Raw genomic sequence first — 17,825 nt, forward strand, 5'->3', positions numbered from 1 at the left:
TGTTCACCAATATAAAAATTGAGTAAATTACTTAGGTAGGACCTACCTTTAACAAAGCTGTGCTGCCCACTATAGAGTATTGTATACCTATCCACTCACTTGGATTTTGCCTTTAGTTAACTTTTCCAATACTTTGGCTACTCCTGAGATATTAATTGGTCTGTAATTGCTACTTTTTTCTTGGAAACCCCCCTTTATATAATGGAACTATCTTGCCCCCCCTCTTTCCACTTCCTGGGAACTTTTGATAGAGATGACTTAGATTGAACAACTTCATCAGCAGCAATGCCAGTTTTCTTGAACATTCACATAGTATGCCATCCAGACCTACTGCTGTATTCATATTGTTATTTTTCATTATGCTGATCACCTGCTCATCTACTGCAATTTTGACATGAGTCTGTCATGTCGGCAGCTGCAAAATTCCCACTTGCAAGGTGATCATTCAGGAGCTCAACTATTGATTTTGCCTGTCACCTTATCTGCATTGATTAAAGTCATCCTTCCATAGTCATTTATCCTCTTACTTTCTCCATAATCAAAAAGTTCTTTTTGATTTACTTTGGCCTGTTTAGCTATTAGTTACCCTTCTTGCTTGCACATTGTATTGCTCATGAATATGCTGATCACCTTATCTCTACTCATCCACTTAACCCCCACTGGGTTTATTTTTCTGACTGTGGATGCAGGCTAATATTGCTTCTCTCAGATAATCTGACCACTTCCCATGCCCTACTGACATTCTTTCCTTGTAGCTTCTCGAGCCATGGCACTGCTGCAAGATGGTTTATAACAGAGAATTTCATATGTTTATCAACTTCCTAGAACAAGACTGCATGGTTACTCCTTCCAATTGCAGGCAGAGTGTCTGTGATCATGGATATATCTTCTGATGCTATTACCATGTACTGGTTCCCTCTATGATATGCTGTTTCAGGTAATTATCCATTAACAACTGTATAAATTCCATTTTCATCTTGCCATTCTCCCTTTTCCTCCCAACCCATATCATCTTAGTTGAAGTCCTTCCTCCATAATAATTGCTTAGGGTGCACTCGCCAATCTGTTAATGCATGGCATCTAATTCTTCCTGTGGAGCCATTAGTCTATAGTAGCAGCCAACAATAAGTTTTGCGTATTGGCTTCTAATTTGCACCATATAACCTCAAACGAACAATCTCCTGAAACCTAAAATCCTCTAACTTCTAATTTTGTTGGTTGTAGTTCTTCAGTTATCAGCAATATCCTATCTCCTGTGCATTCCCTTTATCCTCCTTGAAAACATAATACCCTTTATTCTATCACTGTAACTATATCATTTTATGTCAAACCTGATCTCACTGATGCCTATAATTTTTGTCAAAGTTGGAATTTGGTTTCTAATTAGGTTTAATTGAATGCAAACATCAGAATAATTAAATGCAGGTTTAATAGCTTCAATATTTTGTCTGCCATAGAGAACATTTGGGATAAAATATAAAAATTCTAATAACACACAAAAACACCGCAATAAGTGAAAGATATTAGATTAAAGGCTTGAAGTTCTAAGAGGGGGACATCCAACCTTGGCTGTTGGGTGGGAGGTCTAAGGATTTGTCAAGTTTCTATTTGCTGCAGCAAAGCATGGTATTTTTTTTTTCCATTTGATTTTGTGCAAGGTATCCAAGGCCTGGTCACCTAGGTCTGACTGATTACAGGTTGTGGTGGCAGGTGTTTTTATGTTCTGCAAGGCAGATGTTGGAAGGTCTCCTAGTTTGACTATAATATGATAAGCTACAAGAACAAGGAGCTTTGTACATACCTGGAACAGAAAGGGAGGAGATGATAAGGACAGCCTAATGTCAGGTCAAAAGCAGTGCAGAGATTTTATTTCTTTATATAACTTTATATATCTGATATATAATGTTGTATGAATATATCAGAGGTGTCCCAGATATAGAGAATAGTAATAACGTTACTATAATCTGTATGTTGAGAGTGATGTGAGGAACAAGTATTTTGTTAATCTTTTTTGGCATTGTCATTGGATGAATGCAGGGTGAATAGTGGAGCGTTCATCTCTGAGGTAAGCCTGGTTGGACAGGTTAGAAGCTCTGTTAACAAGGGGTTTTTATGATGCCCTTGTTAACATATTTTTAGGAGGGAAGATGAAGGGAAAGTTTGTCTATTTACCTGTGTGGATAGGTGTTTGATGAACTAAAAGAGTGCCACTGGGGGAGACATTTGATTAGTGTCTAGAAAATACTATTTTCTTTTTCTATAGTGAATTGGATTCTTGGGTGCTAATTGTTGAAGTGGAGGAGAAAAGAGTAATGTGTTTGAGCCATGTGGTGAAAATAGTGAACACATCAATCTATCATAGCCAGATAGGAGGTTTGAGAATGGCATTATCAAGATCATATTTTTCAAAATGCTCCATATAGATATGCTATAGGTGGAGAGCCCGTGGTTGTACTCGAGCTGTTTGTGTAGGGTTTTTCTTCCAAGTGATGTAGCTGGCATGGATGGCAAAATCGAAGAGATCAGTGATGTCAGAGGATAAATTTAAGTTAAATTTAGTATTTTTGAGGAGGGGATATTGATTAAAGGGATGTCAAAACTAATAATAATATCAGTGTTGTTTAAAACTAAATTTTGGATTAAAGATTTGATGTGGACGAAATTTTTATATAAGATGAAGTATGGCTAGTAATGGGAGAGGATAAAGATTTTATGTACTGTTTAGCTTGTTTAAAGCATGGAGGAAATGGAGAGAGGGTTTATTGAATTTAGTAATTTTAGGTAAACTGTATATCCAGTGAGAGGGATTCATTATGTTCCTGGGTGGGCCAGGGAAGGAAGTAGATCTCTGGAAGATTTTAATAAGTTTATTTTGTGGGGAAGGTTACAGATGGCATTGAGGTTTTACTTGTGTACAACTTAATGTCATCTTTTGTTGGCCTTTTTCTGATACCTCTTTAATGAAAGGAATGGTTGTGGTTTTATTATAATTGATGTTCTTATTTTTAGGGTTTAGTTTTGTGAAGAACTTTGTTAATAGTATTTTTGCTGTGGCCACTGTTTATAAAAGTATTGCAGATAATTTTTAATTGATGCCTAAGATCTTGCTCATTGGAGGATATTGTTATCGCACTTTTGTTCAGGGTATTAATGACTTTTTTTTTTTTTTTTTTTGTATGGGATGGTAGCAAGAGTTTGCATATGTGTATTGGCCAATATTTGTAGGCTTATGGTAGACAGTGACAAAATATTTAGCTTGCTTCAATCTGGCATGTACATTGAGTTAGCTTTGCATTAGCATAATAACATATTGGTCCACCCCCCACCCCCCCTCTGCATTCACAGCATGCAGACACCTAACAACAGATTCCACAAGGTGTTAAACATCCTTCATGTGTAACTCAACACATGTCTGTTGCAGCAACTCAGTCAGTTCTGTGAAGGAGGATCAGCAGTTCTCACACCCCATTCTAGCATATCCTATGCATGTTCAATTGGGTTACAATCAGAGGAGTTTAACAGCCAAGGCAGTATGGTGAATTCATTGTAGTGTTCTTCCAACCACTCAGTCAATGTGCATTGTTCCATTGATGCACTGTGGTCAGGATAGACCTTCTGCAAATATGGATGGAGATGATTGACTAACAGATCCCTGTAGCATTCATCATTCAGTGTTTGTGGGATGGTAACCAACGGGCAGGCATGTCAGGAAAAAACTCTCCAGACCATAACACCACCTCTATTGGCCTGTTGAACCCTAGCTATGCAACCAGGATATAGGGCGTCATGCTGTTTATGCCAAATACAAACTCGCTCATCAGCATGGTGCAACAGGAAATGGGACTTATTACTCCAGATGATCTTCTTCAATCTGTCGAGGATCCCTTGCCAACGTTCTTTGGCCCATGCGATGCCTGGCCATCATCATGGGTACCTTTGTTGGTCTCTGGCTGTGAAATCCCAGGCAAAGCAAGGTATGGCACATAGTGCATGTGGAAATGTGTTGAACTACCCTGCTGTTGTGCTAGAGGGTAAGTTGTGTGACTGCTGCTCATCGTTGCTGAGATATCAGTCATGACACCTGATGCTGACCTCAAAGAACAGCCACATGTGGCTCACCAATGTAAATCCTTCTGCTGGATTTCTGTTCATGGTTAATCCAGTCCTGGTACACCCTTGATACAGTAGTACGAGAGCAATCAACAAGTGTGGCCGTTTTCAAAATGTTGACACCTAGTCTCTAGTCCCCAACTATCTGCCTGTGGTCAAATTGGCTTATGTCGGCACATTTCCCCATTACTGACAAATGCTCACTGATTACGTACAGAGGACAGTCCATTTATAGTAACTACACATGACATTGATATCCCATGGTACTTCGTTATCACACTGAATATTTAAATTGGGGGAGGGGGTTCCTAATGCAAAGCTAACTCAGTGTATTAATACACATAGGTAGACTCTTAAATTACTGCATCTACTCCTGAGTAGATGCAGTATTAAAAACAAAAGACCATGCTAGATAACTTGTAATTATACATAATTACAAGTTATCTATATATTAGTATCCCTAGTATCCCTAGCCTTAGTATCCCATAATGCAAATTGCATATCCTTACAGACATATATAATGTTATGCATTATTGGAAGGGTCACTACCCAGACTGGTCTCAACCTTTATTGAGGTCTCATTAGTGGGAGCCAGAGGTGATATTAAGGTTGAAGTAATGCAGAAGTCATATTTTCATATACAAGTAGCCAAAAGGTGTCACACCTTATTAAAATACCTGGATTAGAGATAGTTGTTGGAAGTTTTTCCACTTGGTTTTACTATAAATTAAAGATATTTCTTGGTATTTGAAAGGAATTTTAAAAAATTTTACGGAATTTTTTAAGGAAAAGTATTTTAAAAGAATTTCTTGGTATCCTTAATCTACCAGTTATATATTTGGTTTAATCCTTTATCCAAGTGTAAGCAAACAAAGTTTGCACCTGAAGTATTTTCAAGACTGGGGCAACTCATGGTAAAGGTGGTATAAGTTCTGATCACTTGCCTTAGTACCTTGCAAAGCACATCTCCTTGTAGTTCCTGATGCATTAAGGGAAGGGTCACTACCCAGACCAGTTTTGACCTTTATTGAGGTCTCGTCAGTGGGAGCCAGACCCAGGGGTGGTGATAATACTAAGTTGGAAGTAATGCAGAAGTCATATCACCATATACCAGTTGCCAAAAGGTGTCAACACCTTATTATTAAAATTCTCTGGATTAGAGATAGTTGATGGAAGTTTTTCTATCAACTATCTCTAATCCACTCAGCCTACCAGGCTGGCAAATATGTTAATTATTTACACTGATATTTTTAAGAAGGATATTGCAATGTAAAAGATATGTTGATTAAAATAATTTAATACTTTGAATATTTCTCAGTCAAATTGGGTTCAAGGAATAAAGTACAGTTAGATATATTGTATGAAGGTACTGCATTGATTTGAGACTGAAGCAAGCAGAGTTGGGCCTCTCATATCAGGACTCATGTATGTGGCCTCCAGTCTTTCTTCAAGAGTTTTATTTCAGATCCAAGATAAAATTGGTTTAAACACTGTCTTGTATATAGCTAGTTTAGTGTTTTGACTAATCTCTCTGTTATTCTGTATAAATTTATTCAGTTGACTTCCTACCATACCAGCTTTGTTAATTCTGCTATCTATTTTCAAATTTAATTTGCCATCTTCATTAAAAATTGTGCCTAAATAGCTGAAATATTTTACTTGTTCTGTATTCAGGATACAATTGATGTTTTTTCAATGTTTCTGCTTATTTTAATTCTTTTTGTCTTTTTAACGGAAAAGATTTTTAATACTGATTTTCATACCAAATTTATTATTACAGCAGTTATTCAATTTGGTCAAGGAGATCTGCAGACTTGTCCTGGATTTATTCAGAAGTATAACATCATCTGCATAAAGTAAAGAGCTAAGATTAACATAACCAATTTGGACATCAGATTTAATATCACTTAATGATGTGATCCATATAGATAATGAATGACAGTGGAGATGATGTACACCCTTGTCATACAACCCTTACCATACTCATACACTCTCAGCATATCCCAGACCATCTCATTCTTTTCCTTTCCACTCACATATTCACTTCTAAACCAGCACACACACACACATCTGAAGCAGCATCTCCACCCTAAATTACCCACCCTGTTTCCCTGTCTGTCTGTGTTCTTTTCCTCTAATTTCCTCATCTCTCCATTCACAAGCTCCTCTACTCTGCATTCTTGCTTTTTCACATTGCCTTACACTTATGTGACCAGATGTACAGCATTTACCTGTCCTGTACAGCATTTGAAATATTTTATTCACCTTAACAGAAAGAGTAAACTACGAACATACATTAGTTGTTTATTCTGAGGAACTTTTTCATGTAAAATTATTTTTTGATTATATGCCAGACTTTTAAAGTTCAACAAAATTATCATCGTCAATCAATGTAATCTAAATTTATGTAATACCAACATTTTATGTTTTGTTTTTACTACTATAATTTACATAGTGTATGTTTAATGCATGTAATTTGTATTCTGTATTGTAAAACTATTACATATTTTTACTGTACAATTCGCAACCATCTGTAACAAATTGTAACGGGGATAATGCCCTTAATAAACGTTATTATTTGGATGTACATGGACTGTACATCCAAATTGATCCGCAAATTATTCGACAGCAAATTCACATGTGCAAGGACAAAAGCAGAAGCTATCATCAAGAATGTATTTGCACCACATGCATTGAAAGAGCTTGGTAAGGAATTACAAAATATACACTTTATATCTGTGTTTTCTGATGCATCAAACCGTAAAGATGTAAAACTTTTTCCTACTATCATTCGTTATTTTGATTCAAAAAGTGGTGTGAAGAATAAGATTATTGATTTTGTGTCCCTACCTGGGGAAATTGCAGAGCTTATCAGCAATTCTATCTTAACTGTTCTTGAAAAAAAACAATTTATCTAAGAAGGTTGTTGCATATTGTGCTGATAATGCAAATGCCAATTTTGGTGGTGTAGCTAGAAAGGGTATATTAACAATGTCTTTGCTATACTGAACAGAAATTTAGAGCAAAATATTATTGGAGTAGGTTGTGCAGCTCATATAGTTTACAATGCCATTCAAACTGCTGCTGATCTTTTACTACTAGACATAGTCTATTGTAAAAAAAATTTATAGCCATTTTTACATTTATACTGTCAGAGTAGAATCTTCGAAAGAACTCTGTGAAGAAGCAGAAGTCGAATATCACAAAATACTAGGCTAAAGTAAAACTAGATGGCTAGCTTTAATGCCTGTGATTGAGAAGATTCTGAAATTATATTGTCCATTGAAGTCATATTTCTTATCCCTTGATAAGTGTCCAAGAATAATTGAACTCTTTTTCAATGATAATACCTCTCAGTTGTGGTTAACATTTCTTCATAGTCAGGCATCAGTATTTGAAGCAGTAGTCAGAAACATTGAAGGAAATGATTGTACAATAATAGAAGTCTCAGAGGAACTTGATATGCTAAAAGCAAAATACAGATAATATCTATAATAAATTTGGTTTAATCCTTTATCCAAGTGTAAGCAAACGAAGTTTGCGCCTGAAAATATCTTCAGGACCGAGGCAAGGTGGTACATCTGTTGGCAACTCGCAGCAAAGGTGGACCAAGCTCTCATCACTCCTTGTCTCAGCATCTCCCAAAATGCAAAGCACATCTCCTTGAGGACATGTATAATGCTATTCATTAAGGGAAGGGTCACTACCCAGACTGGTTTCGACCTTTATTGAGGTCTCATCAGTGGGAGGCAGACCCAGAAGTCATGATACTAAGGCAGAAGCAATTGGAGAGGTCATATTTACCTATACGAGTTGCCAACTGGTGTACTACCTTATTATTAAATTACTCTGGATTTAGAGAAAGATGTTGGAAGTTTATTTTGTACTTGGTTAGACTATAATAAATTTAGTTTAATCCTTTATCCAAGTGTAAGCAAACAAAGTTTGCACCTGAAAATGTCTTCAGGACTGAGGCAATTGCTTCTGCCTTAGTATCACAACTTCTGGGTCTGCCTCCCACTGATGAGACCTCAATAAAGGTCTAAACCGGTCTGGGTAGTGGCCCTTCCCTTAATGCATAGCATTATACATGTCTGCAAGGAGATGTGCTTTGCATTATGGGAGATGCTGAGACAAGGAGTGATGAGAGCTTGGTCCACCTTTGCTGCGAGTTGCCAACAGATGTACCACCTTGCCTCAGTCCTGAAGATGTTTTCAGATGCAAACTTTGTTTGCTTACACTTGGATAAAGGATTAAACCAATTTTATTATAGTCTAACCAAGTGAAAAATAAACTTCCAACATCTTTCTCTAAATCCAGAGTAATTTAATAATAAGGTGGTACACTGGTTGGCAACGTGTATAGGTAAATATGACCTCTCCAATTGCTTCTGCCTTAGTATCATGACTTCTGGGTCTTCCTCCCACTGATGAGACCTCAATAAAGGTTGAAACCAGTCTGGGTAGTGGCCCTTCCCTTAATGAATAGCATTATACATGTCTGCAAGGAGATGTTGAGACAAGGAGTGATGAGAGCTTGATCCACCTTTGCTGCGAGTTGCCAACAGATGTACCACCTTGCCTCGGTCCTGAAGATACTTTCAGGCGCAAACTTTATTTGCTCACACTTGGATAAAGGATTAAACTAAATTTATTATAGTCTAACCAAGTGAAAAATAAACTTTCAGAAGAATATTTTTTTGAAAATGCATGATTCTGTTGGGATAAGAAGAAATACAGCAATTTTAGAATATACGCCTGGAGGGAAGGCAAAGCAGGAAACAAAAGTTATGCAACCAGTGGAACATGTCCAGCATTGGTCCTTGGATAATCTGGTCACTATACCTTACACTTCCTCAGAGCTTCTATTCACTACTACAGTCATTATCCTTCTTTCCAGAAGCAACTTTTCTAGCTGACTCACACCAGAACCATTTAAATGGTTTTGGTGTGAGTCAAAACCATATAGGGATATCATCATCTATATGGATCACATTATGATTTAATACCACTTCATAATGTGATCCATATAGATGATGAATGACAGTGGAGATGATGTACACCCTTGTCATACACCTGACTTAACATCAAACCATCTTCCTATACTCCTTTAATTTTAACTGCTGATTTACAACTGAAACAGAGACAATGTATTACTTGATGTAATCTCCCATTTACACCATATAACTAGAGCATTTTGAGCATCTATCCTCTTGGCACCTTGTCATATGCCTTTACCAGCTGCACAAAACTTAAATAGAGATCCTTGTTATATTCCTATGATTTCTCCACTATTTGTCGTAAAGTGAAAATCTGATCCTGACAATCTATATTTGGCCTGAACCCAGCTTGTTCTTCTCCAAGCTTCTGCTTCACAAGTTTTCTTAGCTGTTTCTCAAGAATACTTGCATAAATCTTACCAGGAACACTCAGCAGAGAAATTTCTCCTGTAATTCTCACATTCAGCTTTATTCTTTTTTTTATAGATAGGTACTATGAGTGCCATACTTTAATCATCTGAAATTCAACCCTCTGACCAGGCCTTGTGAATTATGCAGTGTAGCCAATGTACAATTTTATACACCCATATTTGAGCATTTTTTGGTGGAATTTGATCTACTCCAGCTGCTTTTCCACGTTTCAGGTTTGTGGTAGCTTTTTTCTACTTCAAGTACAGATATATATTGCAGGTGGCATTGTTGTTGAGTGTTTTACCACCATGTTGTCACTGCTTGTTGCAATTTAGCAATCTTTGAAAGATTGCATTTAGCAATCTTTCAAAGTAGTTACTCCATACTTCAAGAATATCGTCATCCTCAGTTTTCATGTCTCCTTTATTATCTCTAATTCCTTTTACAGTACTCTTTCCTCCATTTCTGAACTTTTTCAATAGCCTTCAAAATATTTTACCACCTTCCTGATATTTATTTTCAGTGTTCTTGCTGAAGTCTTCTCACGACTTTGTTTACTCAATTTTACACAATGCTTTGCTTACATTTTTCTCTGTATTTGCTAAGTGCACAAAAGGTGACTTACTTGCCAGGAACTTTCAATACGGTTTTCTTCTTCATCTTGACTGCCTCTTTAACTACTTGATTATTTCCTTTTTAATATGAAATTCAGTTTTATCCTGCTCAACGCTAAATGGTGATCGCTTCCTATTTCAAATCCTCTGTACACTCTTGTCCTGAACCAGTGGGAAAACATCACTGTTGACAATAACATAATCAATGAGACTTTCTTATTTATTGTATCTTCTCTCCATGTAATTTGTGCACTTTTTTAGTGTTGAAACATGATGTTAGTAATAACTTGTACATGTCCTGAGCAGAAATCTAGCAGGTACTTACCATTATTATTAGCTTTGTTCTTTTCTCCAAATTTTCCCAAAGCATTCTTATATGTCTAGTAATTATTTCCTATTCTGCTGTTGAGATCTCCAACAATACTTTTTCGTTATCAGCTGCCTTCTGTAACTCGAAAAATTTCTCTCCTTCTTCTTTCTTATTAGAACTTTCTGTGGGACCATAAGCACAAATAAGTCTCATTGTCCAGTTCCCCATTCTGATATTAGTCCACATCACTCTACTTGATATTGCTTGCCATTCAAAAAGATTATCCTCATATTTAGCTACTCTTTATATTCTTTGATTGTTGTTGCCTGAATATAACATCTGGTGTTCATTGCTTAGAAAGATCTCGCCTGTTTTTGTCTTCTTTGTTTTGGTAATACTTATTATGTCGATCTGGTACTTATCCAATTCTTCTGTAGTTCCATTTCTTTTCCATTGATGCTTCTTATGTTGATGGTGCCAATCTTGATCTCTGCTGATGTTGAGTTGGGGTTTGGGTTTGTTCCAGTAGCTGACTTTTTGCTCTTCACCCTGGTTCCTTGACGAAAACAATGGGAGCCTTGTTTAACTTGGCGATGCCTTAGCCGGCATGAAATTCCATCATGTTTTACTATCATTTTGAGTTATGGTTTAAACCAATAAGAATACAATTTGGTCAGCTAAATCCCAGATTGCTAGCCATCCTTGTTTGTTCAGTATCGAGGTAGATACCGAACAGGGTGCACCACGAGAAGGCGAGGATTGAATATCAGGTCCAATGCCCTGGTCAGTTCACTACATTTCCCCAAAGGCCACGTGGAAGTCTCCTCCTAGTTATCCAGCCTTGACCCTTAAGCACCCTCGTAAAATATATGGTAACTTTAAAATTTTACGTAGCAGATATAAAAGTTTTACATAGAAAATATCTTAACAATAGATATAAGGAAAAATGAAAATTTCATTAAATAATTAAGTTTATTTGCATGCTAAGTAAATGTGTAAAAATTACAAATATTTAAATATATAGCATCTGTATGTCACTGTTAATAAAGGTGTCGGTATGCTGTACCATTGTGTACTCCCTCCCCCCTCCCCCAAAAAAAAGTACTGCATGTAAGGAAATGATGATAAAATTTCAAAATGAATCCAACCCAGACCTAATAGTGATGTTATAGAACAATGCTTCCCAAACTTATGGATGCCAAGGCTCCCTTTGGAAAAATTAAAATATTTCACAACCCCATCAGGGAAAAAAAAACGTAATATAGACATATTATTATAATATTTATTGTATTTATATTCAATACAATTTATATTCAAGGTTTTGCATTTGTAATCTTTTTTGTGTGTTTCTTATCAATACCTTTTGAAATGAAACTTATATGAATAAGCATATATTTATTAATATTCATTAATCGCCGAAATACGAAAGAAGCAAAATTTGTGAGCCAACATCATGTGTGTTTTTTCCATTAAAATATAAAAAAGAATCAAAAAGAAATAATAAATAAGAAAATTTAAATACGTTTCTTTTAAGATTAAAAAAAAATCTACTTAGTCTTAAAACATTTTAAATTTGTTTTCATTATTTCATGCCCCCCCTCAGCAAAACTTACATCCCCCAAGGGGGGGGGGGGCGCAGCCCACAGTTTGGGAAGCGCTGTTATAGAAGACCTAGTTAGGTCATAATTTTACTAGTGATCTGCCTGGAGAGAAATATAAATGCTAGTTGTCCTATAGAAACATTTGGTCCATTTTCTTCATTGTGACACACTTCCAGTAATTAAAGTACTTTATACTATGTTGTGGTGAGGTAATCAGTTAATTGCTGATATAAAGTACTGTATAGTTACAGTATAAAGTTTTTTTGTTTTTTTTTTAGTGGCACTTTGATTTTCATGTAGTTTTTTTTTGTAACAAGGAAAATATGGAATAATATAAGCTGTATATAACTAAAACATTTCATATTTATTGAAATGTTTAACAAAAAGTAGGGGGATCTTCCTCCCCCTCCCCCAATGGCTACGCTTCCCAACCACCCTGTGTTCTGATGACTTGAATTCGAGTCATCAGAATTCAAGGAGAACTGATTGTTAGGTCGGTTCTCTTTGAATTCTGAAGACTCAACACTCAGGGTAGCCCTGAGTTTCAAAATGTTTCAAATAACTTGACAAAAACATTACAGCCTACATCCGTTTCAAGCTAATGTCACATCTGTTTCCAATTTCAGCTTATCATTTTATAGTATAGAGTAGATGTATATTTATTTTTTTTAAAATAACACGATGTACATATTATACTGTAGTGAAGAAAAACGGAAGCATACTCTTTTAATCTGATAAATATTTAAGGTGCTCCATTCTCTTTTTTCATTGCTATTTCGGAATAGCAACTGATTTGTATTAGCACATCAGCAACTCAGTTGTATTATATTGTTTTCTATATATTAATGAACTGTGAATACATTAACCAACAGAATGCAGTAAAAATGTGTATACAGTTTAGCTCAGCTTTTTGCCATAAGTAAATCTTTTTTATGTATCTCATTTTTGCAACTCTAGTCGAATTATCTCCTATGTTTTATAGGGATGCCTTTGGACTGGTTATTTGGGCGTCGTAAGACCCCGGAAGAAATGCTGCGACAAAATCAAAGAGCTTTAAATAAAGCTATGAGAGATTTGGATCGGGAGCGTGCTAAAATGGAACAACAGGAGAAAAAGCTTATCAATGATATAAAAAAAATGGCTAAGGATGGTCAAATGGTAAGTTTTTTTTATACTATTAAGTCCTTTAAAAATTTATTTTCAGTTGTAGTAATTCTAGTAATCCATATCCCCTCCTTGACATTTTGTTTATTTTTATGTGACTCCCACTCACAAAAAGTAGTAAATGTGTAGTACATTAGTATTGTGGGTAAGCTAAGGATTGTTTCCTGTTTTATAAATCTATTTTTTTTTTTTTTTAACATAATTCAGAAACCATGCTCAAAAGACTAAACGTGTAACTTTCTTTCAAGCCATTTTTAGGCCTTCAGTAAGTGCAGTAGTGGTGCAACACTGTGTAATCAATGAAATGCATCTCTCACCTCAAGATAACTCATTGAAGTATCTGTTCAAGGTGGAGGGGGGGGGCCTCCTAATGATGGTACTTACCCTTCACATTCTCATTCTTTTTTTCTATGTGTTTCTTCCCATATTCTTCACTCTTCTCCTGATTTTTTTTTACTATCTTGTTTTTCAAATCATCATCACTGGGATCCAATGCAGCGTTTGCTGTATAGTGTGATAATCTGTGGACATCCAGAAAGGGAGATTTTTATACTTTTTGCCTCTGCTTTAGCAGAATGGACAGGCCTGAATTGCTTGGTCAGGATCATTCAGCTAGTGGGCTTGCCTGCAAGGGTCAGGGATGTTGCAGTAAGGACACTTACTGCCAGGATGTTGCAGTAAGTGTCCTTCCTAATGGGCTAGGAATGAGGTCCAAGACTTGCTGTGGCATTTGTATAGCATCTGGGGTAACCCTGGCATTCCACTCTCAAGCAAAGTCATTGTTTGCCAGATAGTGGACATCCATTTGTGGCTCCATGGGGAGCTCTGGTGCCAAATTGAATTCTTCCTGAGAATGAACACCTCTTGTTTATCAGTACCCTCATCAAGTCCCACCAATGTGATGAAACCATAGAAACACCAACAGAAAATCGGAACAAGAAGCAGAAAACATCAAACAAGCTGCAATCAATACACCACTTTTCTTAATAATTCAACAGAGGAACAACTTCTTGTCACTCTTCTTCATCCAGAAGTGTTTGGAATGGTTGGCAGGATCTCTGAAGTCTGTAAAGAAGCTTTGTTCAGGAGATATTTATCAAAGTATCAACTGAGATGCAGTCATAAGTTACTTTGTGCAATATCTATTGGGGAATACCAATTTCCCCTGATAGATGTTTACCCACATTAAACTTTTCCAGAGGTGTAGTATCGGAGTGGAATCTTCTCAACATACCTGACAAGATCTGCTCTGAAATGAAAGATCAGGGAGTGACAGCAATGAGGAAAATACATAGGGGACGTCACCTAGTTCACACTTGAAACATCTTTGTATTCACCACAACGAAATGCTCTGTCAAAGTGGGCTATCTGCTCAGTTAAGGCTCTCCATCCTGAACCTCTTGTGTTTCTTTAAATGTCAGAGGTATGGTCATTCTCAAGCTGTATGTTGTAGTTCTCATTTGTGCCTGATTCAGCAGTAAAGACTATGAAAACAAAGATTGCAAGAGCAGAGCACAAACGCAAATGCTCTAATTTTTGAGGGGACCATCCAGCTTACTCTTGAGTATGCCAGAGGCGGAACGATGACAAGGAACACAGCAATGCATCACTTATCAGGAGGTGAAGAGGCAGTGTACCACAAAAGTGGTGTAACATCTGGTACACCCTCTTACACTGATAAGGCAACTGTAAAGAAAGTGTCAGCAGGGATTTAAACCTGTATATTGATCCCACCTTCTCATAGTTACAGCAGCTTTGAATGATATGTCTCGATTGTCATCTCCTTTGAGATATCAGGGAGAAAAATCGATATGGACTCATTCCTGAAGATGTGTCCAACTACACAAAAAATCCACTATTAAAAAAAGATAATGGAACATGCACTGGTCACACATGCCTCTAGACCCTTAAATAGTTGGACCGTCAGCAGATGGCATGGATACTTCTTTTCTCATGAGAAAGATAAAATAATTAATGTACATGGTGCCTTAAAGGGAGTACACTTTAACAATGGCTTGGATATTTTTCCTGAGGAAGAAATGATGGACACCGGCTGTCCTTAATTCTCTAAAAAGAAAAAATCCAAGGTGAATGAAACAGCAAACTCCTCAACCTAGGAAGCCAGATGATGCTACCAAAAAGAAATAATGAAAACATTCCTATAATGAAATTGTCATGGATATTGTCAAAATATTGTGACATTAAAGCCCTCTTACAGAGGTGTAAACCAGTATACTTTTGCCTGCAGGAAACATACCTATAGCTGAGAGACTATCATCATTAGTAAGGACAGGACAGGGAATGAACCTGCTCATGGAGGAGTTGCCATCCTTGTCCCCCCCTCCAGCAAGTCTCACTCAATATGAATGTAGAAGCAGTTGCTGTCCAACTCTCAGTCAGAACTCATAACAGTATGCTGCATCTGTATTCCTCCTACCATAGATATCTCTCAAGATGAGTGAGCCTTGGTGATGTCCTATTGCACATACCATTCCCCTTACTTTTAATGGGGGATTTAAATGGACACAACAGCACAAACATCAAAAGCAGAGTTGTTGAGCATGTGTCTGACAATTACAATCTCTTCCTCTTAAACACAGGAAGCAACACCTTCCATATACTTACTTGAACATTTACTGCCATCGATTTAACTGTATGTTCACCACCCTCAGTTTTTCCACTGTTTAAGTGAGAAACTAATAAAACCTGCTTTGGGAGCAGTCACCTTCCCATGATATCCACCTTTCTGTATGGGCAACCATGATCTACATCATGGATATCTTGGTAGAAAATAGATCAAGCTGACTGGTCCACCTTTTCCTCATTTAGCAAAATTCATTTCTGCGATAGTCAGCTCATCGCCTGTTAGCAATGCAGTGAATCCTATAACAGAGTGTATAATACAAGCTTCTACAACTGCAATTCCTAAGACATCTAGTTGGTTCCATGATTTCCTAAGCCTTGGTGGAATGACAAATTGCACAGTAGCCAAAGAATTCCAGAAGAAAGTTTGGGGTATTTTCTGCAGGTACTCTGCAATGACAAACCTAATTGCTTTCAAACATCCCGAGAAAGATAGTCTCTGGACAATGTAAAAATAAATTTTAAAAAATTAGAAAGTATTTAAAATTGACAAAAATGGGGGAAAAAATCCTTGCCTATCCACAGTACAAATGTACTATTATAGGTTAGTAATAACCCTTTGTGGGTGGAAACCACACAAAAATGTGTGTGTGTGTGTGTGTACACAAACACACATTTCTGAGACACCATGTACAAACAAAACTTTGGTTTGACCATGAGTAATCCCTTATTTCCCATACTGGCAAATTTATATTTGGAATCTTTTTAAAGAAAAAGCTATCTCTTCTTTCCCATTGAAACCAAGATTGTGGAAAAAAGATATGTAGATGACATCTTCCTAATCTGGAGTCATGGACCCAAGTCTTCAAACAATTTCCTAGACCACCTCAACTGTCAACACCCGAAAATCCAATTCTGCAGAATTATAGATTGATGGCTCTCGTCCATTCCTGGATGTCAAACTCATTCGTGTTTCTGAGAAATTAAAAATCTCTATTTACAGGAAACCAGCTCGCACCAATAGATATCTCCATGCACAGTCCTCCTCAAAAACTTGGCATTATTTCTATGCTAGGCAAACGTGCTTGCACCATCCTCTGTGAAAAGAAGATATTAACAAAGAATTTCGATTTTTTTCTTATAACCTTTCAGTGAAATGGTTATTCCAAACAAACAGTTAATAAGCTACTATTTAATCCACCTCCTCCTCCTCACCATATTGAAGATAGAAATAATGAAAAAGGCTTCATATCCCTACCATATATCAGTTCGTTTTGCCAAAATTAGCCAAAGTTCTTAAAAAAAAATATATAACATCCAGACTTCTTTCACTCCTCTACTTAAACTCCGTTCCTTTCTCAGTACGGCCAAACAAAAACATAACAATCTGAAATATCTCAGCATTTACCGTATTTGGTGCAACTGCAACATGCCTTATTTTGGCCAGATGGGAAAAATTCATTGAATTACGTCTAGAGGAACAGAGACATCACATACTGCAGAACCAGAGCAAGTGCTCTGTCAAACCATGTCCTGAATTCTGCTAATATCATCAAATTCCTGATATATATCCACAAGGGGTGTACAGGATATGATAGTACTAGATGAAAAATTTATGTCATTACTAACTTCCTATCTACAATTTTCCTCCAGATCAGTCTGTTAAATGTCAAGACTCCAATATTATCAGGTCTCATATTTCTGTCTTCTAAGGCACTTTTTATTGTATCAATCCACCTAAATCTTGGTCTTCCTCTGGGTCTTTTTCCTGCCAACCTGGCAGAGAAGACTTGTTTTGCTAATCTTTCCTCTCCCATTCTGCTTAAGTGATCATACCACCTGAGATTAGCTCTACTAATGCATTCCTGGATGCTAACAATATTAAGTTCTTTCCTAATATCCTTGTTTTTAATATGATATTGCAATTGATGCCATCTGTTTATGTTCCTAATTTTACACTTGACCAAAGACTCAGGAGTCTTTGGTCAAGTGTTTTATTTCTAACCCATCTCTCAGATCCATAAGTTAAAAT

General features: G+C 36.7%; 1 protein-coding gene across 1 annotated transcript in view; it reads left to right on the forward strand.

Moving 5' to 3' along the window:
• The window catches only part of Vps2 (vacuolar protein sorting 2), a 70,758-nt gene that overhangs the window by 5,486 nt on the left and 47,447 nt on the right, over window positions 1–17,825 (forward strand). Inside the window, exon 2 of the mRNA XM_090396054.1 lies at window positions 13,029–13,204. Coding sequence (XP_090252180.1) covers window positions 13,031–13,204 — 174 coding nt within the window. The 5' untranslated portion in view covers window positions 13,029–13,030. The remainder of the gene's footprint in view (window positions 1–13,028; window positions 13,205–17,825) is intronic.

The sequence above is a fragment of the Typopeltis vanoorti genome, chromosome 7 (genome assembly GCF_054136105.1).
Source record: "Typopeltis vanoorti isolate ZY-2024b chromosome 7, IOZ_Tvanoo_1.0, whole genome shotgun sequence".
In the NCBI taxonomy this organism is placed as follows: domain Eukaryota; kingdom Metazoa; phylum Arthropoda; class Arachnida; order Uropygi; family Thelyphonidae; genus Typopeltis; species Typopeltis vanoorti.